At 38.2% G+C, this 24,519-nt stretch overlaps 1 protein-coding gene and 1 pseudogene across 1 annotated transcript in view; both read right to left on the bottom strand.

Moving 5' to 3' along the window:
• The window catches only part of LOC104662014 (neuroligin-4, Y-linked-like), a 116,584-nt gene extending 93,024 nt beyond the window's left edge, over positions 1–23,560 (bottom strand). The window contains exon 1 of the mRNA XM_030926334.1: positions 22,990–23,560. Within this exon, the coding sequence (XP_030782194.1) occupies positions 22,990–23,461 (472 nt within the window). The 5' untranslated portion in view covers positions 23,462–23,560. The remainder of the gene's footprint in view (positions 1–22,989) is intronic.
• Positions 8,084–9,359, bottom strand: LOC104662013 (annotated as a pseudogene).
• Positions 23,561–24,519: the final 959 nt, after the last annotated feature.

The following is a 24,519-nucleotide window of genomic DNA, read 5'->3' as shown; positions in this document are numbered from 1 at the left end:
ACCTACTGCTGTGTGGTCTTCTGAAATAATGTGTGACCCCAACACTGAGTAAGTGGGCATTTCACTGAATCAATGGCTAATGGGGTGGTAGACTTTTAAGAAATGGAAGAGAAAATAATTTATAAAGTACCACAGCTGCAGAAAAAATTGAAGTCTTCCTTTCAAGACAAAAGAGAAACCACAGGTCTACCATTCACATTGTGATTGACATAAATTTGACAGATTTTTGAGATCGAGTCTTGCTTTGTGGCCCAGGCTTGAGTACCTGGCACGATCTAGGCTCATGGCAAGCTCCACCTCATGGGTTCACACTATTCTTCTGCCTCAGCTTCCTGAGTAGCTGAGACTACAGGTGCCCGCCACTAAGCCTGGCTAATGTTTTATTTCTAGTGTTTTTAGTAGAGACGGGGTTTCACTATGTTAGCCAGGATGGTCTCCATCTCCTGACCTGGTGATCCACCTGCCTCGGGCTCCCAAAGTGCTGGGATTAGAAGACCAAAGTGGAAGACACAACTCTTGCCTCTCAATAGATTACTATTATTCATGCATAGAGAAGGTCAGCAAGTCACCCCATGAAACAGAAAAGGCTGGAAATCAGTGTGTGGGGCAGAGAGTCTACTTTGTAGGCAGAAGGTACTCTTGAGGTCTGAGCTGGCAGAGAAATCATATGAGAAACAAGATTAGTTGGAACTTTCTACTGATGCTCGATTTTGCTTCACACGTATTTCACTAGATAAATAGACTAATAGATATCAAACACAATAGTGCTTGCTCCAAACTATTAAATTCACCACTGTATGATGGCTTTTCATTAAAGCTTAATTTCTCCTTATTTTTGAAATGTTTCTCTCTTTCCATTATATATTAATAAACAATATGTTTAGAAGTTCATTTCTGTGCCCAGAAGAATGCTTACTTCATGGGTCTCACACCAGAGCAGGTGTGAGACTGAAGAAATCAAAGCAACATCATGTATCTTTGTGCAAGTCTGACTCTTTTTTAATAGTGAAATGTTTAAAAAAATTGTTTTGGCTTGTATACACAATTTTCATTGTATATGCCAACTGTAGGGGAAAGAAAATATCAATTTTGTTTTGAGACAGGATCTTGCTCTGTTGCCCCACCCAGAGTGCAATGATGTGATTACAGCTAATGAAGCCTGCATTCCTGGGTTCAAGTAATTCTCTCACCTCAGCCTCCCTAGGAAATGAGATTGCCAGCACATGCATGTCATCACACTCAGCTCACTTTTTATTTTTTGTAGAGATGAGGTCTTGCTATGTTGTCCACAGTATCTCAAACACCCAGAGCTCAAATCATTCTCCCTCCTCAACCTCTCAAAACACTGGAATTACAAGCATGAACCCCCAGGACTGGTCCCAGATCTTTAAAATATTCTCTATGTTTCTTTTCTTTCTAAAAAATGCCAAGCTTGATTGGATTTTCCCTCACTCCCTCATATAGCAATATTATATATTTTACCATATTGGAACTCCACACAAAACCCTGTGAAACACTTAAAAGCTCCCAACGTCAATACAATTATTGTTATGGAGGTATAAACCTTGCCTAAATCAAACACAATTTTAATACCTATTCCTTTTATTTAATTAATTAATTAATTATTATTTAATTTTTTGAGATGAAGTCTCCCTCTGTTGCCCAGGCTAGACTGCAGTGGTGTCATCTTGGCTTACTGCAACTTCCACCTCTCAAGTTCAAGCAATTTTCCTGCCTCAAGTCTCCCGAGTAGCTGGGATTACAGGCACGCACCACCACACCCAGCTAATTTTTGTATATTCAGTAGACACGGGGTTTCATCATTTTGGTCAGGCTGGTCTCGATCTGCCTGCCTCAGCCTCCAAAAGTGCTGGGATTACTGGCATGAGCCACCGCGCCCAGACACTTTTATTTTTAATACTATGTTGTTGTAATTTTTTCTTATTAAAACTCTGTTGCTAGTAGCATTCATTGTTTCATGCATTCACAATAAATCATTGCAAGCCCACTTTCCTGCCTCTTCTATAAAACCGACAACAATGATGTTAATTGTGCAGGAAAAATATAACTGTAAATCCTCTCTCTTTTCGAGCAGGATGCAAGAAACCAATGTAAAGTAATAAATCGAATATTGTTTATTTTGCCCATATTTGGCCAGAGGCCATTGTTTTAAAAGCACAAAATTACAGCCCACTTTCATCAATTAGGCATTGTTCTTTGGCTCCTGAATCTAACCAAGAACATGTAAGATGTATCCCAAATCCCATGGTAATGATAACTGATTAATTTTCTTAACAGTAATGGAAGATTTTCTTTTCATGACTCATTATTTATATTATTCATATATGTGGACATTTTTGTGCCAACTGTATATAAAAGAACGGAAACATTTCTTTTTGATGTTTTCCTCTCACTATAATTATGGCATAGTGGAAGAAACACTGTTCGTCACTTTCTAATGGTTACAGCTAAATTCCACTTTGTATTCCAATAAATAGTAAACAGATGTTGTTCTTCATAAGATGTAAAGATGATATTTTATTTTTAAATATACCTATGGATGCTTTTTTAGAGTCTTTTTTTTTTTTTTTTTTTTTTTTTTTTTTTTTTTTTATTTTGAGACGGAGTCTCGCTCTGTAGCCCAGGCTGGACTGCAGTGGCCTAATCTCAGCTCACTGCAAGCTCCGCCTCCCGGGTTCACACCATTCTCCTGCCTCAGCCTCCTGAGTAGCTGGGACTACAGGCGCCCGCCACCTCGCCTGGCTAGTTTTTTGTATTTTTTTAGTAGACACCGGGTTTCACCGTGTTAGCCAGGATGGTCTCCATCTCCTGACCTCGTGATCCGCCCGTCTCGGCCTCCCAAAGTGCTGGGATTACAGGCTTGAGCCACCGCGCCCGGCCTTTTTTAGAGTCTTGACATGACAGTCAATTTCAGAATATTGATAAAAAATATTTTGCAGCCTAACGTAGAGAGCAGAACCAAACCCAAACTTTATCTACCAATAGACTTATTCATGCGTTAAGAAAAAAGAAATTGAGACAAAGGTGTCCTATCTTCCCTGCATATGTTACATATGTATATGTTACTCTCCCCTTCTTTAAATGTCCCACGTCTTGATAAATTAGCATGGCATGTTAATCATTTGTAGTCCCAGCTACTTGGGAGGCTAAGGCAGGAGAATGGCGTGAACCCGGGAGGCGGAGCTTGCAGTGAGCCGAGATCACGCCAGTGTCCTCCAGCCAGGGCAACAGAGCATTTTTTATTTTATTTTATTTTATTTTTGAGATGGAATCTCTTATTTTCTCAGATTTTCAAATCTCAAGTTTTCGGGTCAAATTTTCTGTTTTGTAGTTATATACATGTATAAGTTTTTGCCATCAATACCACCTACAAGGCCACTACAATTCAAATTGTTAGGACCTATCCTCAGACTTTGTGAGTAACTGGAAGCCTAGATAGAGCCCAGGAATCTGCATTTGGAAAAAATTCATAGCCAGTTTGAGAACCATTGCTGTATATCATGGAACTTCTGTACTCTTCCATTCATGTCTACATGGTAACTTAGAAGATCTCCACATGACTTCATGAAGCTAGTCCTTTACATAAGGGGTCAGAACACTTTTTAAAATAAAGATTTTAAAAATCTTTTTAAAATAAAGATTTTAAAAATCTTTTATAAGATTGTACGTATTGTAGGCTTTGCAGGTCACATAGTCTCTTTTGCAACTATTCAACTTTGCCTTTGTAGTGTGAAAACAGTAACAGACATTATGTAAATAAATGGGTGTATTTGTGTTCCATTAAACTCTTTAGCAAAAACAGACAGAAAATGTGACAGATTTAGTCTATGGGCTATGCTGTCCACCCTTGCTTCCCATTTCTAAAAGGAGATCAAACACTCTTTTCGATAAATAACTGTCATGGTTGAGCTTCTCAGTTTTCGTTAGAGCACATATATCAATATATTCTCTCTAGCTCCACTGGTGACTGAAGGATGTGCTATAAAATTCACTGACCATACAGAGACTACACTTTAGACATTTCAGGCTTCAAATTCACTGTCATTCAGTTTTGTAAACAACACTTAGCTAAGAAAATTGATATTGTCAGGCTCTAGACTTCAGCCTTGAACACACTCCTCCCTCTGTCTGAAATGATCTTCCTCCCAACAAGTTGGTCAGTTACTCATTTGTCAAATTTCTCCTTACTGCATTTTTACTCTCTCAGTCTGGGATACATACTCCTCCCAGGTGTTCTCATATATCTCCAACTTTCTGCATAATTGCAATGATTATACTAAATGATTCCAGTTAGTTGTGGAGTTTCTCCTATATGGCTTGCAAGGAAAGTGATAGGATGACATTTAGCAAAGTGGCCTGAAAATTCGAATAGGCTCAATAAATATTCACTGAGTGAATAAATGGATAAACTGTATGTTTGTTAATGCCTGGGGCCCATATGGAAGCAAACATTAACAAACAACCCAGTGACACTTAATAAATTAAGGATATAGTGGTGCCTCCTTGGACTTACAAGGTTGCACAAGAATTGAAGATGAGGTTTTATCACCAGCTTGAGAACCCATTCACAGCATAATCTCACAAAGAAGTCCACTGAGCAGGAAAAGGAGGCTGACTGAGTAGGACTTCCTTTGCTTTTTGCAGAATTTCTTGAGAAAAAGCTGGAAGCCCTTTTATCAGTCATTTGCCTAATGTTCTACAATGAAACTCTTTCCAAGTTTCCACTGTGCTAAAGGCTTAGGCTGAAATTTGTCCAAATTCATTTTCATATTCACCAGACGAACTCCCCAAACTGGCTTATCCTTCAGTAAACCCAACCTTCCAGTTAGAACTCTTAAAAGAGATGCCAGGCACAGCATATTACACCCAGTCCAAAAGAGCCTAATTCATTTGAAGTCATGTTTCCCATCTCTCATTAAATCTCAGGCTATCTCTAATTTGCCACCAGCTGACAGCTTCCAAACCCAGGAGTGTCCCAGGAGGATGACTCCCAACATAGAACTGCCTGTATAATATTATAATAGAAATATCCTTATCTGTCCCTGTCATTTTATTTCTATATGTCACTAAAAGATACAGCTTTTTACAAACCAACAACAGCAACTAATACACAAGTTTTCTCATTTCTGAATATCCAAGTTATTTTTAGCTGAAAAAAAAAAAAAAGAAATATCCTAGGTAAGATTTTCCCCCCAAGCTAGTCTCTTCCATGAAGCACCCATGCCGTTCTTTCTTCTTTGGGACTATTTGTATTATGAGCAATGACAGTGGGCACCAATGAGTTTTGCTTACCTAGCATTCAATTTTCCTCTGGGGAGCAATCTTACTGGGGAGAAATCTTACTTGCATCTACCTAGAGCCTACTGTACCCACCCAATCTCTTCCCAACTCTGGAGAAGCCATTTCAATCTAAGTGTCTCTTTCCACTGGATATAGACATTGTTTGGTATGTAACTAAAATTAGGCCAATATGCATAGTTCCCAGGCTTCTCTGAGAAAACAGTGACATACTAGGAAATGCAGTTGACTGCCTACCATCATACAAAGATAGCGTCTCTGAGAAAGCCAAAAGAAGAAACATGGCACCAAAGTATCAGGTTCCTAATGGCAACGATTAGACCGCAGGACACTATTTTCTAAACTAAATGTACTGCTAGTAAAGGGAGTCTGAAAAATCTCTTCCTTTCCCTTAAGCCAATTTAAGCAGAATTTCTTTCACTTGCCAACTAACTGTTCCTAAGATTGCAAAATCTCAAAATATATATCCCTCCAATAGAGACACGATATCTATGTAGATGCTGGGTTACAATCTGTCTAACTTTTGAAATCCATGTCTTTTTTTAGACAGAAGATTTTGCTTTGTTTTCCAGACACATAGCTGCAGTGAACTATGATTGCAGTGGTGCTATCATAGCTCACTGCAGCCTCAACCTCCTGGCCTCAAACAATTTTACCACCTGAGCCTCCCAAGTAGCTGTGATTACAGTTGCAAATTACTGTACTCAGCTGAAATCCACTTTTTGCATATTACGCCAGTTATTGTCTACTTTCTAACAAGTAACCACAAATTTAACAGCTTCAAACAATGAATTTACTTTATCAAAGTTTTTGCTTATCAGGAATCCAGGCACTAGCTAAGTTGGATCCACTGCTTCGAAGTCTCTTACTGATGAAAATATTGGCCTAAGCTGGAGTCTCATTTTAAAGCTGAAAGAGGAAGATTCACTTACAGGCTTGTTTGCAGGGTTCCATGCCCTGGGGAATGCTGGACTGAATGCCTCTGTTCCTTGCCAGCTGTTGCATAGAGGAAGTTGTCAGTTTCTTGACATGTGCACCTGTTCAACATGGTTGCTCGTTTCATCAAAGCATGGAAATGAAGAACGCAACAGAAAAGGTATGCTAGCAAGACAATTTATATGCTTATATAACATAATTATGGAAGTGGTGTTCTGTTACCTCTATTATATTTTATTCCATGAGATAGAAGCAAATCTTATTTCCTCCCTACACTTAAAGAGAAGGGAGTTACACAAAGGCAGTGTCTTTTACTTGGTAAAATGCCAGCCTTGGGAGACTGGAATTCAAGACCTACTTCCCTAGTGGACAGGGGAAATAGGATATAGCCTAAAGGTTAAAAATGTATCAGGAGAGCTTTCCACAGACAGAGCAATGGGTACTGAGAGATGATTTTAGGAACCAGAAATGCAGACACCACCTCTTCTGACTTCTGGCATTCTTAGGCAGCATATGTACGCAGAATATACCTAATCCAGACTGCATGCATTTCTGGGGTTTTGTAACTAATTACCACAAACTTGGTGACTGGAAAAAACAAAAACTTATAGTCTCTCACTGTTCTGGGGCAGAGTCCAAAATTAAGATGATTCCTTCTAGAGGCTCTGAAGAAAATTCTATTTCATGTTTTTGACTTGGATTGTGCTTCATGCTTCCAACTTGCATTGTGCTTCATGCTTCATGCTTCTGCTCTGAGTTCCTGGTAGTTTCCAACAGTGCTCCCTAGCTTAGGGATGAATCACTTCAATCTTTACTTCCATGCTCACATGGTGTTTTCCTCATTTCTGTCTTTGTTTTTGTGTCTCTTCATCTTAATTTTTTTTCTTTTTGCTATAACAGTTTTTATTTTAAAATACCAATATTTAGGTGACAATAGCAAATACAAACTTTGTCAACTATTTAACTTCCCATGAAAAAATTTAGGTGTCAACTTAGATGGGTGAGGGGAGGGGACACATAATTTTTCAAAATACTTCTGGGGGGCACATGCACAAAATACTTTGTGGACCACTGCTTTAAAAACACTATTTATCCAACTGCATTGAGGGACAACTTACAGAATCACCTGGAAAGGGTGGCCACCTTTTTAAAAATGCAGATTCCTGGGCTCCATCCCCAAAATGGGTTATTAGGTTTGGGGTGGACTCCAAATAAATCAATTTTCAACATGTACCCCATGTGGCTCTCATGGAAACCATTTAGAAAGCACTACTTAAAAAAAAATAAAAATAAAAACTAGCATTTTACAGTATTGTAGCCATGGCTGAAGAGGGAAACAACCTCATATACATTTCTGAACTGACGATACAACTGATATAAAAGCTAAACAGGAGCCAGAGCTCACATAGCAGCACTCAAAGAGGAGCCTAGAAACAGGAAAAGGTCACTAGGGAAGGAAGGCACTTTCCCCAAATTCCTAACATGATCAAAGGATAGGACCAGAATGAAAGGACCCAGGCAGCCTAAGCCCACTGTGGGCTTTCTACTGTGGTTGCACTTTGGGAGGAAACAGAAGAAAGTCCTTTTCCATCTTGAACCAGTCTGAGGAAAGTCCATGTTTAGGAAGGTTGACCATCATACCAAAATAAAACATGCCCTAACATAACCTGATTGCAAAGTAGGTGACAGAGTACACTGTAGGAAGCACTGCTGGAGGAGGCCAGAGGGTACTTGCCATGAAAAAACCCTTGGGACATTCTGACAACACTGTTGGGATGGTTGAGGCATCTATTCCCTTTTGGTCCTACCGTTGGCCTAAAGTGTGGTCTCAGAGCACTTGTCTTCTGCCTGCTCTCTGAGTGGGGCTTGCCAGCATCTATTCTCTCTTTCTAGGATCACAGAAAAGCTGAAGCTTCCTGGCGAGCAGTTTCACCTCCACAGGCTTTACTTCACACTCCTCACTGTCAATGCCAAAACACCACCCTGCTCCTTTGGCAACAAGCAAAGTGCATTGGTTGGCTTGGAGATGCTCTGTGCCCTCAATGTGCAGCTTGGGGTTTCAAACCTTTCGAGTTCCTATAGTTATAAAATCTCCTTTGCTGATGGTGTCTGGTTCAATGCAGATGTTCATAAAATCTTCCTTGTTTGACAGGTCAAGCTGAGTGTTCTGCGTTGTGACAGACAGTTCAATGGTGGACAACTGCACATCTTTCCAGACCTCTGGGCTCACATCTTGGGAAACAGCATCCTCCAGTTGTGCCCAGTAGGATGCAAGACTTTGTAATATCCTCTCATAAAAAGAAGGACTTTGTTCAGGGCTCTATTCTGGTTCACTGGGAGGTCTCTCTGTAGGTCCCATGTGTGAAATACAGGCTTAGTGAGTTGGAGGCCACTCTTTGAGAGTGCTGAAAAAGTGAGCTGCTTTAATTTTTAGAGGCCCAAGATATCAGTACTTGCTAACTTTGATGCCAGCATCTTTGAAGGGTCCCCATCAAAGGCCAGTTGCTGCAAACACAGATTGTTCCTTATCACCCTGGATCTGCAAGACATGAAGTGGAACTCTCTCTCCTTTCACAATGGCAAATGTGGCAACAGTAATATGTTGGACTTTGTTTCCATGTTCAGCAAAGACGGTATGACTCAAACTACTGGTCCCTCCCAGTGGGATAAACCCAATAGGAAACTTACTGAAGGGTGCCTCATGTGTTCTTTGAAGAACTCCAGTAACAACCTCCTTCAGCATCCCGTCTCCTAAAACAGTGATCATATCTGTTTTTAACATCAATTTCAGGAGTTCCTTGGCTTCTCTTAACAATATACACATCCATCCTGGATAGATGTAAAATCAGGGCAGCATTTTTTTCAAATCTAGTAATGGCTTTGCCTTTGCAAGCTGCAGGATTGAGAAAAACAGTTGACTTCTTCACTTGTGCATTTGGAGAAATGAGTTAATTGCCAAACACCTGAGTTTCTTGATAGGCTTATATCCTTAGTAGGTTATCACAGTGTTTTCTATATAGCCAATGACATCCCCAGATCAGGAGGAAGACCCCAGCTGTGGTTTTCTTCCAATGATTTCAAAGTGTTTTGAGGAATACCATCATCTTCTAGAGATTTGCCGGACTGGTCCCACGCGTGGCTCTGCCTTTCTTATGTGTGTCTCTTCTTACAAGGACATTAGTCATATTGAATTTAGGATCTTCCCTAACACAGTATGAACTCATCTTACTTTGATTGTATTTGCAGAAACCTTATTTCCAAATAAGGTGAACTTCCTAGGAACCAGGTGTTAAGATATCAATATAACTTTTTTTTGAGACACACAATTCAACTGTAACACAAGTCAACTCAAAACCCATCCAAGAGAAAACTTTATTACCGATGATGTGGTCTGTCAAAGTTTTTAAAACACAGATTCTAACCTATGCTCCACAGTCTTAAAATAATAGTGTAAAATCTCAAAGAAATTGATCCCTCTCAAGTTAGGAACTCACAATACTTTTTCATGGCTACTCAAATTTAGATAATGATGATGGTGATGATTCTGATGATGTTTTGGATGATGATAATAATGATGATGAAAAGTAACTATGAGACCTTAAGTTGAATAAAATGCAAAAGGAAGCTCACTTTATCCTAAGTCTTAGAATAAGCTTTCCCTAATGATGAACTCAATTATTTTCCAACCTATGAACTTTAATTTCTTGGAAATGATTCATTCTGCATCCAATTAAATTACAGCCCACTGCATCTAAAAATAAGCAATCCAAATGCCCATCAATGATAGATTAGATGATAAAGAGAATGTGGCACATATACACCATGGAATACTGTGCAGCCATAAAGAAGGATAATTTCATGTACTTTGCAGGGACATGGATGAAGCTGGAAACCATCATTCTCAGCAAACTAACACAGGAACAGAAAAGCAAACACTGCATGTTCTCACTCACAAGTGGGAGCTGAACAATGAGAACACATGGACACAGGGAGAGGAACATGCCACACTGAGGTCTTTCCGTGTGTGGGGGACTACGGGAAGGAGAGCATTAGAGCAAATACCTAATGTAGATGACGGGTGGATGGGTGCAGCAAACCACCATGGCACATGTATACCCATGTAACAAACCTGCATACTCTGTACATGGATCCCAGAACTTAAGGTATTAAGAAAAAAAAAAAAAAGTTAGGAAAAAAAAAGAAACCATACACAGGGATAAGCAGGTTGCTAATGCTGAGCAGTCTAATACTATACCAGTAGATACATATAGTAGTTTAAATTTAAATAAAAATTATTTGCACTCAAATGAAATACAAATATTTCTTAACCACACACACACACACACACAAAATTGGCAAGCAGCTGCTTTCTCAAAACTAAAAACCAATTAGCTTATTGGTCATTCTATCACACTTGTATGCTGACTTCTCTCCTTGTAAAACCTCAGGGACTTGGCATTTCAGGGAAACATGCAGTATAGAGGATCTTGGCTTGGCTGGTAGTTGCTGTGCATTCACCATCTGCAGGGAAAAACTGAGCTTCAGCAGCACATGGCTTTGCCTTGCTGTATGCTGACAGTTTGTCATAGGAAATGGAGGTATCCTATTTTCTTTTAATTTCTAAAGCATATTATAAAATATATTGCTTTTAAAATGTTACAAAAACATGTGGCTTCCAGCTCAAAATATACAAGCCAAGAGTTTAATGCATTTGCCAATAAAAATAAAAATAAAAAAAAATCACATAAACTCTGGGTGTATTCACAACATATAATGTGATGCATAAGAAAAAATGCTTAACACTGAGGAGGATGCTTGCAAAAGACTAACTGGAAGGAATAAAAAAAACATGTTTTCTAAGACTTTTAAAACTATATATTAGAAGAGGAGGGTAACATTCAAAATTGCTTCATCTCTGTGAGAGTACTCAGGTAAACATCACTAATCTTTCCCTTTCTTTTTTTTATTATACTTTTAGTTCTGCATTACATGTGCAGAACATGCAGTTTTGTTTCACAGGTATACATGTGCCCTGGTGATTTGCAGCATCCATCAACCCATCACCTACATTAGGTATTTTCTCCTAATACTATCCCTCCTTTAGCCCCCCAATCCATAATGAAGAGAAAAAGCTTCAAACATCTTTATTGTTCAGGTTCAAAAAAAAAAAAAAAATAGTTGGTGGTCCGGCACTACTAGTTCATTTTTTTCATATAATAAAGTATATAATTCATTCTTTTATCTCAAAAATGCTCTGGGTCTTCAACGCATTTACCATCTACTGTGGATGACAGATTTGTAAAATCATAATTCAATTCAGCTTCTAGAACTTAGGAAAGGATAGTTCATCTCTTCTTAGAGTGTCAAAAGTTTAACATGAACACGGAAATAGTATAAGGTAAAAGAGTTTTGATTAAATTACCCCAAAAGCTCCTATTCCTTGGAAGATGTTTTCATTCTGTGATTACAGTCTAAGTTGATTCTATCATTTATGTCCAGGTAAATTTCTAGTATTATATTTAATATATCAAAATCTCCTCTGATAAAACAAAACAGACAAAAGTGTAAAGTGCAAAGATCCCTGTAGAATGTGCAGTGGTGAAATTTGTTCTCATTATTATCTGATTTAACTGAAAATTAAATAATTTGTTAACATTTTAATATTCTTGAGAAAGCTAAAGTTTTTTAGGCTTAATTCTCTATTTTTAAATTTAAACATTTTAGAAACATGCAAAGTATAACTTGATTTCACTGATTTCATACTAGCTATCTGAATTAATATATGTCAAATATAAAATTATGAAAGGATTTTGCTACATTAGAAATTTGGGGGAGCCTGAAAGCTTTTGTGTTAATGATTTAAATACTAGGTCATAAAAAGTATTTTTGAATTTGGTAAGAACAAAACCTCACGTTCTTTGATTTAACCTTATTGTGTAGTCTACTAAGAAGAAAAAAATATGCATTACAATAAATTTGGATGGAATTGCACTTATAATCCTGTAATGTCACAATGTAACAATGTAAAAAAATACTAAAGTGAGTACTTTGCCTGTTAAATTACAACATCATTGCATGTTGCCCTCCTCCAGTTTTGTCATACTTTTATCTCTCCTTTCTCCCCAGTTTTGCATCTTTTACGTCTCTGTGCAGATAAAGAAGCAATAAACAAGAACCTCAGTTTTAGGAAACATGGTATTTCCCCACTGCACAACCATGTGTTTACACTCTGTATATTCATCGCAAGACTGGATGAAAATCTTTCTGTCAAGGATCCTCCATAGAACACATCCACTTTTGGCCAGGTGTGGTAATTCACACCTGTAATCCCAGCACTTGGGGAGACTGAAGTGGGTGGATTGCCTAAGGTCAGGAGTTTGAGACCAGCCAGGCCAACATGGTGAAATCCCATCTCTACTAAAAATACAAAAATTAGCAGGGTGTAGTGGCAGGTGCCTGTAGTCACAGTTACTCAGGAGGCTGAGGCAGGAGAATCACCTGAACCCAGGAGATGGAGGTTGCAGTGAGCTGAGATCATGACATTGCACTCCAGGCATCAAGAGTGAGACTCTGTCTCAAAAAAAGAAAAGAAAGCATCAACTTTCACATTTGCCATCGTTGTCTTTTCCTTGAAATGCTAAAGCAGTTGCTGAAGACTTTGTGCCTTTTATGGAATGTTGGTTTAATTGGGTCACATATAAATGAGACTTTCACACTCACTTTTCCAGCAGCGGGGTTAGGGGTTAGATCTCTCTGTATACCCACTTACACTCACCTAAGGCCTTGTCTATGCTAATTGCTAATAATGACATGTATTAATAATTTTTAAGTAAGCTACCTAAAATGTCTCTAAAGATAATAACTAATAGAAAAGAGACGAAAACATCCAAAGAATATACATTGGGATTAGGAGGTCAATAGTAACATTGGCCTGACTGGAGGCTAAAGTCCATATGTGACAGGCAGATAAGATGTTAGGCGAATGGTAGATGTTCCCTTGCTGAGTTAATGATTATATCATAAAAGACAAAGAGGGGAGTAGAACATAGCTAAAGATATCCTTTTTAAGAAAAAAAAAAAAAAAAAAAGGAGTATTCATGAACCTGGAATTTTCATATCTTGTTGAAACCCACCGGAAGAGCTCCTTTGCCTGAGACAATGCCTGCTCTGTTCTTTCTTTCTGATGGCAACAGGGACTTTCCCAAAGACAAACCTGAGGAATGTGCAGACAACTTGAAGAGAGGATCAGGAGGATATCAGGCTTGAAAGAGATTTCAAGATGTTTGGGGTTTTAGGAAGGAAGAGGCTGTAGAGTGGTTTACATGTTTTATTAGTTGGCATTTCCAAGAAAACTGTAACAAATTTGATCTTCAATGAATTACAGATACTTTTCCTATGGGTTTCCTTCAACACTATTCACACACAGACACACACACTCAAATACAAACAAGCACACACACACCACAGACCACATACCAGTGCTTACCTTCACCATTAAAAGTCATCATCAGATATGTAAAATCTAACAGGGAAATGCTTTTCCTTTCTTTCTTTTTTAGATACAGGGTCTCATGTATTACCCAGGTTGGAGTGCCCTGTTATGGTCTTGGCTCACTGCAGCCTTGATCTCCTAGCCTCAAGTGATCCTACCACCTCAGCCCCCAAGCAGCTAGGACTACAGGCCAGTGCCACCACGTGCAGCTATTTTTTTTTGGTAGGGACAGGGTTTTTGTCATGTTGCCCAGGCTGGCCTAAACTCCCAGGATCAAGCAATCCCCCCACCGAGGCTCCCAAAGTACTGGGATTATACGACCAAGCCATCACTTTCTAACTTGTGGAAACCTGGACCTACTTCTCTGAACCTCAATACAGAATGTTAGATTGAAATAATGAGGTGGAGACTACACTGTCTCATCTTTGTTGTATTTTACCAGTAGCTATTCCATAGATAGGTCACTCTTTCAGAGTCTTTCTCTCTCGTTCCCTTGCCTTAAACTGGCTATGTGATTTAGGTAGGTCTAATTTACTTATTGACAGCAGACATTTTGATCTCACAAACTCTCTGTGACTCTGAAATCCGGAGCCCACAACCTCTCAATTTCTCTTTGTTTTCACTACAGTTTGGCTGTGATTGCATCAAGGAAAGAGATGCTTAAATATAAAGAGAAAATGTTAAACTGAGTCATTATGTAAACAGCCAGGTTTAGGAAAGCCAAAAAACAAACTAGGAAGGTAGGACCTACTCTCAACGAGGGCTTCCAGTACTTCATTCAGGCAAGGAATCTTGCAATGAAAGATAAAGTCATTGGATTAACATTCAATTAACATGGCATTAAAGTTCTAAGAATGCACTAATCTTTTCTCTTTTATAATTATTTCCTATATAGTTGTTTGCTCCCAAATCACTATGCTTCTAAATAAAAAAATCAGAGAATCGATAATCATATTACTCTTATTTTTAATAGTTGATAACACTAAATATTTAAAAGGTTAAATGGCTTGGTTAGGCCAGGCATGGTGGCTCACACCTGTAATCCTAGCACTCTGGGAAGCCGAGGTAAGCAGATCACCTGAGGTCAGAATTTCGAGACAAGTCTGGCCAACATGGTGAAACCCCATCTCTACTAAACATACAAAAATTTGCTGGGCGTGGTGGCAGATGCCTGTAGTCCCAGCTACACAGGAGGCAGGAGAATCTCTTGAACCTGGGATATGGAGGTTGTGGACATTGCACCAGACTACACCCCAACTTGGGCAACAGAGCAAAACTATGTCTCCAAAGTGAAAAATAAATAAACAATAAATAGCTTGGCTAAAATAGTATGGAAAATAAATAACAGTATTCAAATCAGCAATATTAAATGACAATAATTAGACTACAACATCTTAGGAAGCAAGACTCCACAAATAAATAATGAGCTAATTGTTTTAAATGGCCAAATATTCCAATGGACTAGGCACACCTAAAGTTTCTATCTCTGACAATTTCTAAGAAAAAAATTCTTATGATATGCAGTATGTGAAAATGTGATTATATATTCTAGGTAATCTGTTCAAATTATGACAAGAATCAAATTGCAATTTGAATTGAATTAAAATTCATGTACTGGAAGATTATGTATGTGATGGAAAACGTTCTTCATTAGGAAAAGCTATTTTTTAATTATTCAAACAGGCAAAATTCATACTACCAAATAGCATTATTCAAAACATACATAATTTCCAAGCACAGATTACCTGTGCTTTCAAAAAATACTAAATACTTTTCAGTTATTCTGTGTCAGGGAGACCCTTATTTAATAATCTTTCATAATTATCTTTACTGACAAGCTATGTCTACACAATATCAAACATCCAACTAACAGATGAAAACTGGAGTAATTTAGTAATTGTCACCAATTGTATGTTGATGTTGATGGGTTAAAACATCGATTTCACTCTGTTAACATAGTTTTCATTTTTCACTTAGATTTTGTGACTATATGCATACATTTGGACTTTGTGTGTCTAGACAACAAGAGAAAGAAAATTAATTTCTCTTTAATCTCACACATGAAGAGTAGTTTTATTGCCATTTGACGGTTTCAGAGAATTTCCAAAAAGTTATTCTAATCCTTTTATGGTGATTAATTTATCTAATTCACATATGCTCAAAATCCATTTGACAACAGGAGCTCAAAAAGAGTAAAGTTAGAAATAAACAGAATGATAATAGTCGGCTCTTTTAACAAAAATGTTACTCTTCCTGAAATTCCCTTTTGTTAAAACCATAGTAGAAACCACCAGAAATGACGGGCTGTTGGTCTCATTTCTTAAGCTTACCACTCCATTACAATAAACTGTTATGTCACAGATGATCAACATTTATTATGCCTGGATTACCATACATTCCAGACCCATTACGCACATGTAATTTCACTGAAATTTTCAAGTTCTGTTTTCTATTATTAATGATGTTGCACTAACATCAGATTACAGGTGCTTATATGTGCTGGATACTAAGCATTTTATATGGATTAAAACCTTAAACCTCTCAGCTGCCTCTATTTTAGATATGAAGCCACTGTGGCCCATGCAAACTGAGTCACTTGCCCATAATGATTGATCTGCCTAGGGAATAAACTGGCATTCCAATTCCAGCAAGCAAGTTTTGGCTGGAGGAGTAAACAAGGTGTACATTCAAAACGTCAGAGAACCATTTTGCCCAGAAGAAACCACAACTTAAGTTGTAGCTGGAAGGAGTGGAGAGCTCAGAAGATTTTGTCAGCAATGTTTGTAAGTAGGAAAATAGAAAATGTAAAGCTGCAGCCACCATCACAAGTGAAACTCTATGGAGACAGATGAAGAAATAACAATTTGGGTATTTTGTTACAAGTCATTCAAAGCCATCTTCTCTGGAAATCTGTTATAGCTGTCTGAAATAAATAAATAAATAAATAAATAAATAAATAAATAAATAACCCTTTATTACTTTCTTTTTTTTTTTTTTTTTTTTTTTTTTTTTTTTTTTTTTTTTTTTTTTTTTTTTTGAGACGGAGTCTCGCTCTTTCGCCCGGGCTGGAGTGCAGTGGCCGGATCTCAGCTCACTGCAAGCTCCGCCTCCCGGGTTTACGCCATTCTCCTGCCTCAGCCTCCCGAGTAGCTGGGACTACAGGCGCCCGCCACCTCGCCCGGCTAGTTTTTTGTATTTTTAGTAGAGACGGGGTTTCACCGTGTTAGCCAGGATGGTCTCGATCTCCTGACCTCGTGATCCGCCCGTCTCGGCCTCTTTATTACTTTCTTGTGTCAAAACAGTGTATCTTTTGAATATGCTATTTAAGACAATTTACCATGGGACTATATTAACCTGATGCATAATGTCAAATTTGCAGAATGTCCCTGAGTGTGGTGGCTCATGTCTGTAATCCCAGAATTCTAGAGTCTGAGATGGTAGGATCACTTGAGGCTAGGATCTCCAGACCAGCCTGGGCAACATGGGAAGGCTGAACTCTTTAAAAATGTAAAAACTTGCCAGTCATGATGGCTGAAAATTGTAACATAAATCTAATAGGGGATTTTTTTTCATTGTTTCTTTGTGGGTCACTTGAGGTCAGGAGTTTGAGACAAGTCTGACTAACATGGTGAAACCCCATCTCTACAAAAACTAGCTGGGCATGGTGGTGTATGCCTGTAATCCCAGCTACTCAGGAGGCTGAGGCAGGAGAATCACTTCATCATGGGAGGCAGAGGTTGCTATGAGTAGAGATCACACCATCGCACTCCTGCCTGGACAACAAGAGCAAAACTCTTTCTCAAAAAATAAATAAATAAATAAATAAAATAGTCCACTATTTTCTAATTTGCAAGAACCTGGACATGACATGCTTCTTCTCTAAAGCTTGATATAGTACTAGTCTATAGTCCCAGACACTCAGGAGCCTGAAGTGGTAGAATCACTGTGCCCAGGAGTTTGAGGCTGCAATGAGTGAGCTATGACTGTGCCACTGAACTATAGCCTGGACAACAGTGCAAGATCCCGTTCAGAGACAAGGTAACTATCACTCAAATTTTAGAAGGGAAATTTTTTAAATATCTGGCAAATATCTGCCCTAAAAGAATAATCTATATAGTCTCCTTGGCATTCTTGAGGAAGGCAAAAACTCTAATAAGTGCTCAAGAGTGTTTTCAACTAGAAATTATTGGAAGTAGAATCCCACAATGGAGATGGGATCAGAAGGCTCGAAACCTAACAACTTCAGTGACTCTGAACTTTGTTTTCAGAGTAATACTTCTTTTTGAATTTCAAATAGTATCACAAATCTCTGCAAACTTAATAAGCTTGGAACAACACACATTTACTCTTTTACAGTTTCTTCAGAGTTTCTTCTATGGGTAAATATTTCTTCCAAAGGTAGAGTTTCTTCCATGGGTCACAGTTTCTTCCATGGGGATAGAATCAAGGTGTCAGAGGGCTGTTGGGCTCCTTTCTGGAAGCTCTAAGGAAGAATCAGTTTCCTTGTCTCTTCTAGCTTCTAAAGACTGTTGCCTACATTCTTGATCCTGGCTCTCTCATACTCAAAGCCAGGTATCTCTTTCATACACTGCGTTACTCCAGCTCTGATCTCCTTTTGAGTGTTCTGCATCCACATTGGAGGGTCTCTGTTAATACACTCTGCTCAATCAGATAGCCAAGGATATTTCTCTCTATTGGAAGGTCTGCTGATCAAGAAACAGAATTCCATTTACAATCTTAATCCCCTTTGCCATTTGAAATAAGTATTTAAAGCAGAGTATTGAAGAAGTCAGGTGCCATGCCTAGTAACCTATTCCCAGGTTCCAGGAATGAGGGGTGAAGGCAGGAGGGAGGCCATGCACATCTCTCAAGGACCATGATTCTTCTGCCTACAAGTACCTATCTCTCAAAATTAGAAATGTTTGTATCTCTTGTAATCTCAGTCTCTAAGGCTTGCCTGGCATATAATTGTTTCTCAAAAATATTTTGGACAGTGAAGCGAAGTAGTGCCTGCTCATTCCAGACACCTTGTGGTGAGAACTGTCCTTCTCCCCCTGCCAACTGGTATACCCAAGAGCAGCCCAGTTTTATCTCTTCTTACTCTTGAGCCAAATGAGCCAATCAAAACTAGAGCCAGGGATTTTTACTACGGAATTGTGGAACTTTGTCCCTCACTGGTGGTATTGAGAAAAATAAAATACATCTAATGAAAACTGCAGAGATCCCCTTTACACACCATGTAAAGAAAGTCTATTTCCAGAAAGAAGCAAAGAAACAGAAGTAAGATTGATGATGTCCTTAGATTCATTGCTTCCAGGTGACTCTAAAGTCTAGCTACATATCTGCCATTCTCCCAATCTGATTTCTTGACTTTCACAGTAAGTTTGGATATCTCACAACCATTCTAATAAATTTCAATTTTTCCTTCAATGCCAGACTGAGGCTAGGTTATTTTTTATCAGCTAGACACAGTCCAACATGCCTTGACTAATGCAGAAATACCAGAAAAGTTTGTAAGACTTCCTGAAAAGATGGGAGATATTCAAGGATGAAAACCATGCTACAAATTATATCTTGAATTAGATCCAGTGCTGTCCATACAAGAATTGAATTCATTTTTTGTGTGTGAAAACACTAGCAAAACCATTTGACTTTCTAGTTTCTTTCCCTGTTGTTCATCTGCCACCCTTTCATCTTAAGTAGCTTGTCCACCCCACAAATTGCCATGGTCAGCAGCTCTGGATAACATAAAAACATTTATGGTTCCAGTCCAAAGGCTTATGCCAGTAATCCCAGCATTTTGGCAGGCTGAGGTGAGAGAGCACTTGAGACCAAGACCAGCCAGAGCAACATAGTGACACCCTATTTCTACAAATTAATAAAATAAAATATATTAGCGAGGTGTGGTGGAGTGCATCTGTAGTCCCAGCTACTCAGAAAGCTGAGATGAAAGAATTCTCTGAGCCCAGGAAGTCAACACTGCAGTGAGCTATGATTGCACCACTGCATTTCAGCCTGGGTGACAGAATGAGACCCTGTCTCTAAAAAAAAAACAAAAAAAAGAAAAGAAAAGAAAAGAGTTTTTATGATATGGCACTGACACAAACAGCACATGGTAAAGCAGAGCTTCTGTTACCATGCCACACTTAACACCTAAGTAGTAATAACAGCAACAATTGGCATGTAGCTGCTTAACATAGATTTGTGTGTTCTAATGTTCCATTCATCAGATGCTAATAGATGAATCCCTTCTATAGCCAAAATATTCTTCAGGACACAGTTCAACAATTTACAGCTTGCATCCAGATTTCCTCAAAATGTAATTTGTCCCGGAGCTGTCACAGAACTTTCTTTGTTCCTTCACCTGGATGCTATGACTTATTATCTACCTCTTTGTTTACTAATTTTCCAAATTTCTGCAGGTCAATGTCCATGTCATGTCTGTTTACATTTCATCACAAAGCTCCAAGTTTCACCAAATAGGTCCTAAATCAATAATTGTGGCATGTTTACTTAAGAAATAGAATTCAAAGTCTCAGGTTTCAAAAAGACGATACAGACACCTTGCATTCAATCATCTGCTCTGTTTTTTAATATCTTCCTTTTTCAATTGTATTGCTAGGAAAAAAAAAAACCGGAATTTAATGTCTCTAGAAATCATAATGGCATTTGCTGTTATCCTACAATGGAAGAAACAATGATAGTGACTTTCTTTTCTGTTTTTCTTTTTTTGAGACAGTGTCTCACTATGCAACGAAGACTAGAGTGCAGTGGTATAATCTTGAGTCACTGAAACCTCCCTCTGCCTCTCAGGTTCAAGCAATTCTCCTGCCTCAGCCTCCTGAGTAGCGTGGATTAAAGGCATGAACCACCACACCCAGCTAATTTTGTGTACTTTTAGTAAAGAAGGGGTTTCAGCATATTGGCCAGGCTGGTCAGAAACTCCTGACTTCAAGTGATCCACCCACCTCGGCCTCCTAAACATTAGAGGTATTAGCCACCACGCCTGGGCAATAATGACTTTCATTTATATTTTTCTTTATATTTCTTTTTCATCCCATGATGAAGAATGGAAGGGCTCCTTGCCCCTGAAATCTTTCAAGAATAAGACCTTAAGATGTATGTCCAAGGATACAGAGAAAAAGTACAGGTGTAGGTCACTCAGGAAGTGGTTCCTCAGCTCTGTCTATTCTTCAAGGCAACCTAGACTTGATTATATGGGTTTTTCTCTTCCAAGCTTTATATTTAATACAACATCCTGTCTGAGCAAGTACTTCAAAATGTGTCTTTTTATTTTTCTCTTACTTTTTAACCTCAATTCTAACAATACTAAAGGTTCTCATTAAAATCCTGAAGTGTTTCCATAGATTGCCTTTCTGTGTTCAGTCTCCTTGGTGATCAAGAGAAATCTCAAATTGTAGTGCCATCCCCTCATGTATGAACTGACATAAACTTACTAGGTGAGACTGGAACTTCTCAGCTTGACTTTCTTAACTTATGTTTAATCAAGGTACCAAGCCATATTCTGCATTGCTTCCTCAAAATAGTCACTCAGTTACCCCCCTCTTTTTCTCTGGTTCTTTCTCTCTGCCTTTCTGACACATGTAGACACAAACACACACTTTCTCTCTCTCTCTCTCTCAAACACACACACACACACACACACACACACACACACACACACACACACACACACACACACAGCATGCAGATTCAGTCTCCAACTGTTTCTTATCAACAATATCCCATGTGTCCTACTAGAGCTTCTGACTGGCTGCACTGATTTTGACCTTATTTGAGCACCTATCAAAAGGTTAAATATGTAATTTAAGTTAATTAATTAACTTTCATCTAGACAGCAAAGAGAAATTTATAATCTATAAAATTTAAATAAAGAATATAGAAATCTGTAATTAGGTATAAAGACTCAAGACTAAGCTTAGTAGATCATGATGACAATTTCAATGAAAAGACTCACCTTCAGCAAGACCTGATTTATTTTAAAGGGAATTATAAAAAATACTGCTTTCTACAGAAAAATAATTATGCTTCATAAAACTACTGTACTACAAAGAAATTGCGAAAACATTTTCTCATCCAAGTTATTTCTTAAATTTAAGGATAAATATTTACCTGAAATAAAGTCTATTTTTGCATTTTTAAATATATCTACACATTTTATGAAAGCAGAAATGTAGAAATTTTAGCAGATCTGATCAAGGCAGAAAGACAAAGCTAAGCAAAAAAAGTAGAGATTGTGAGTGGTAAGAGTAGAATTCTGAATTCCAAATAATAATATTACTATCTATTCTGCTAAAAAAAAGCACCGAAATGAATTGAGATACTGACTAAGTGAAGGTCTTTGGAGAGAATCAGCGTGATGCCAACATTTCAATATCTTGTTGTGAATGCAGAGTTCATTCACTTAGTGAATGACCGATAATTAAACTTTAGTCTGGCTAATCTTCCCAGGAAATCTGAATTTGAAAACTATATACACATAAAGCTATTCATGTTTTATTAGAATTGGGTTAATATATTAAATGTTATTGTGTTTACAGACTTTCATTGGTGTTTTATAGAAAAAAGAGGAAATTTTTAAAAACAGAAACACATAAGTCTCTAATGTAGCTAGAATCATCCGACTACATTTTATCATATGATTGTAGTGGATATTGGAAGAAAACAAAGTCCAAATTTACATTAAGAAAATGGATTCTAAACTATGAAATACAGCCATTGTATGAACTATCTCTTACTTATATATTAAAAAAATAAAGTTTTTCTTTGAAGACTCAAGATGCCAATATCTCAAGTCATTATGGCATAAGAAACATTTTCTCTATCTTTCAGTTTGTAAACTGGAACGTGAGAGTGTACTTAATTCTATTGTTTTTCTATAGATTCATTCCTTTACAGATGATTCAGGTATAACATGCAACAATATATGCTCATATTAATTTTCATCTGCAAATAAAACTATAAAACATTAATTAGGCAATATAAGAAAATAATTAAAGTCACTATTGATAGTTTTGTCCATCCAGTAGATGGTCCAATATATACAAGTGGAACACGGGGTAAGCTGCTGCAAGAACTGCATTTGGAATATGAAAAATAAATTAAAATAAAATAAACAGGTTATAGAAAAGATCATGCACGAGACCTTATACAATCCTCCTGGCAAATGTCTCTACACCCTGCCCAAGAGGTATTGTTTTCTGTTCCAATGAGGTACTCACCATCTTCCGTGGGCACGTAAATGTTTAAGTAAAGGCAATCTTCATTTTGATCTTGAACATAAGTCATCAAAGTATCCAAATTGAGGGTAAACCAGATGGGCAGCATGTCATGCAATAAGAATCTCTCATCCAGGTGCTGAGGACACACAGCAGCAAACTGAGTAGCATTTCGGATGCCAGTCCAGGAGGACGGGGATTCTGGGGGCTGAAACCGCCTCTCTCCAGTGGGGGGTGAGGCATAGGGGACCCCTAAGTACTGCTCCACTGGACCCAAGATCTCACTGGGTAATGGTGTTCTTAGGCCCCTGATTTTGCCATAATTTGTGTTAATAACTGGATACTGCGATTGGCTGTCAATGAGGGTGAACTTGATGGCAAGAGCAGTTATCCAAAAGAGGACATTGGAGTTTAACATGACACAGACCGAGGTGAAAAACAAAGGGAGCCATAGCAGTCCCTGGGGCCGCGACATGGTTCAAATCCACATCCACATCCGAAGCTGTATCAGTGAGGTGGCTCCAAGGAGACAAAGTTCAGAGGTGAGCCTGCAAAGAGACAAGGCTTTCAAAAACTCCAATGCAACCTAATGGAGGAAGAAAGCAGACAAAAATAATGAAGCCACACAATGACCGCCTAGAACACTGGCTGGCTCTTCCATGAAACCCTCAACATCTCTCTATGAAATTCCTATTCATTTGTACAGGAATGTGTATAGTGCCATGTCCAGATAGTCAGCAATATCAAAAACATCACTTGTCTTTATTTATTAATTTTTTTGGAGATGGTGTCTTGTTATATTGCCAAAGTTTCAGGGCAGTGATGCTATCACAGCTCACTGCAGCCTCCAACTCCTGGGCTAAAGTCATCCTCCCACCTCAGCCTCCTGAGTAGCTAGGACTACAAGCACGCACCAGTATGTCCAGGAGATGCATTGGATTTTTTGTAGACATAGGTGTCCCTGTGTTATCCAGGCTGGCCTAAAGGGATCCTCCTCAATCAAACTTTCAAAGTGTTGGGATTATAGGCGGGAGTCACCATGCCTAGTGTCTATCACTTTTTAAAATTCCGGCTGTACATCCTATCACCTGGAACAATGCCTGATATTTAGAAAACACTCAACACATCTGTGTTGAATGAACAAACAGATATTCAAGAATTATACAGGTTATGCAGGTGATAATAAGGACACCTACCAATTTCACTATTGTTTACCAGATGGTTTATCAATACTTGGGTACTCCCAAAATAACTTTTTATCAAATGTTTAAGACAATTTTCACTTTTTCCTAAGGGGATATGCCTGCAGATCTAAAAGTTTTCAAGTAGGAGGAAAACAGAAGCATGCATCCAGGCCAATCTGTCATTATGATGTGGACATTTATCATGCCGCAAGGGGAAAATCATCAAACGAAACGAATATAGTCTTTGGACACAAATTTTCCTGTTCTAGTCAAGTTCATATATACATACATACATACATACATATATATATATATATATATATATATATATATATATATATATATATGC

The sequence above is a fragment of the Rhinopithecus roxellana genome, chromosome 22, assembly GCF_007565055.1.
Source record: "Rhinopithecus roxellana isolate Shanxi Qingling chromosome 22, ASM756505v1, whole genome shotgun sequence".
Lineage (NCBI taxonomy): Eukaryota > Metazoa > Chordata > Mammalia > Primates > Cercopithecidae > Rhinopithecus > Rhinopithecus roxellana.
The sequence above is the reverse complement of the archived record's forward strand: the minus strand, read 5'-3'. Positions and strand labels throughout refer to the sequence as shown.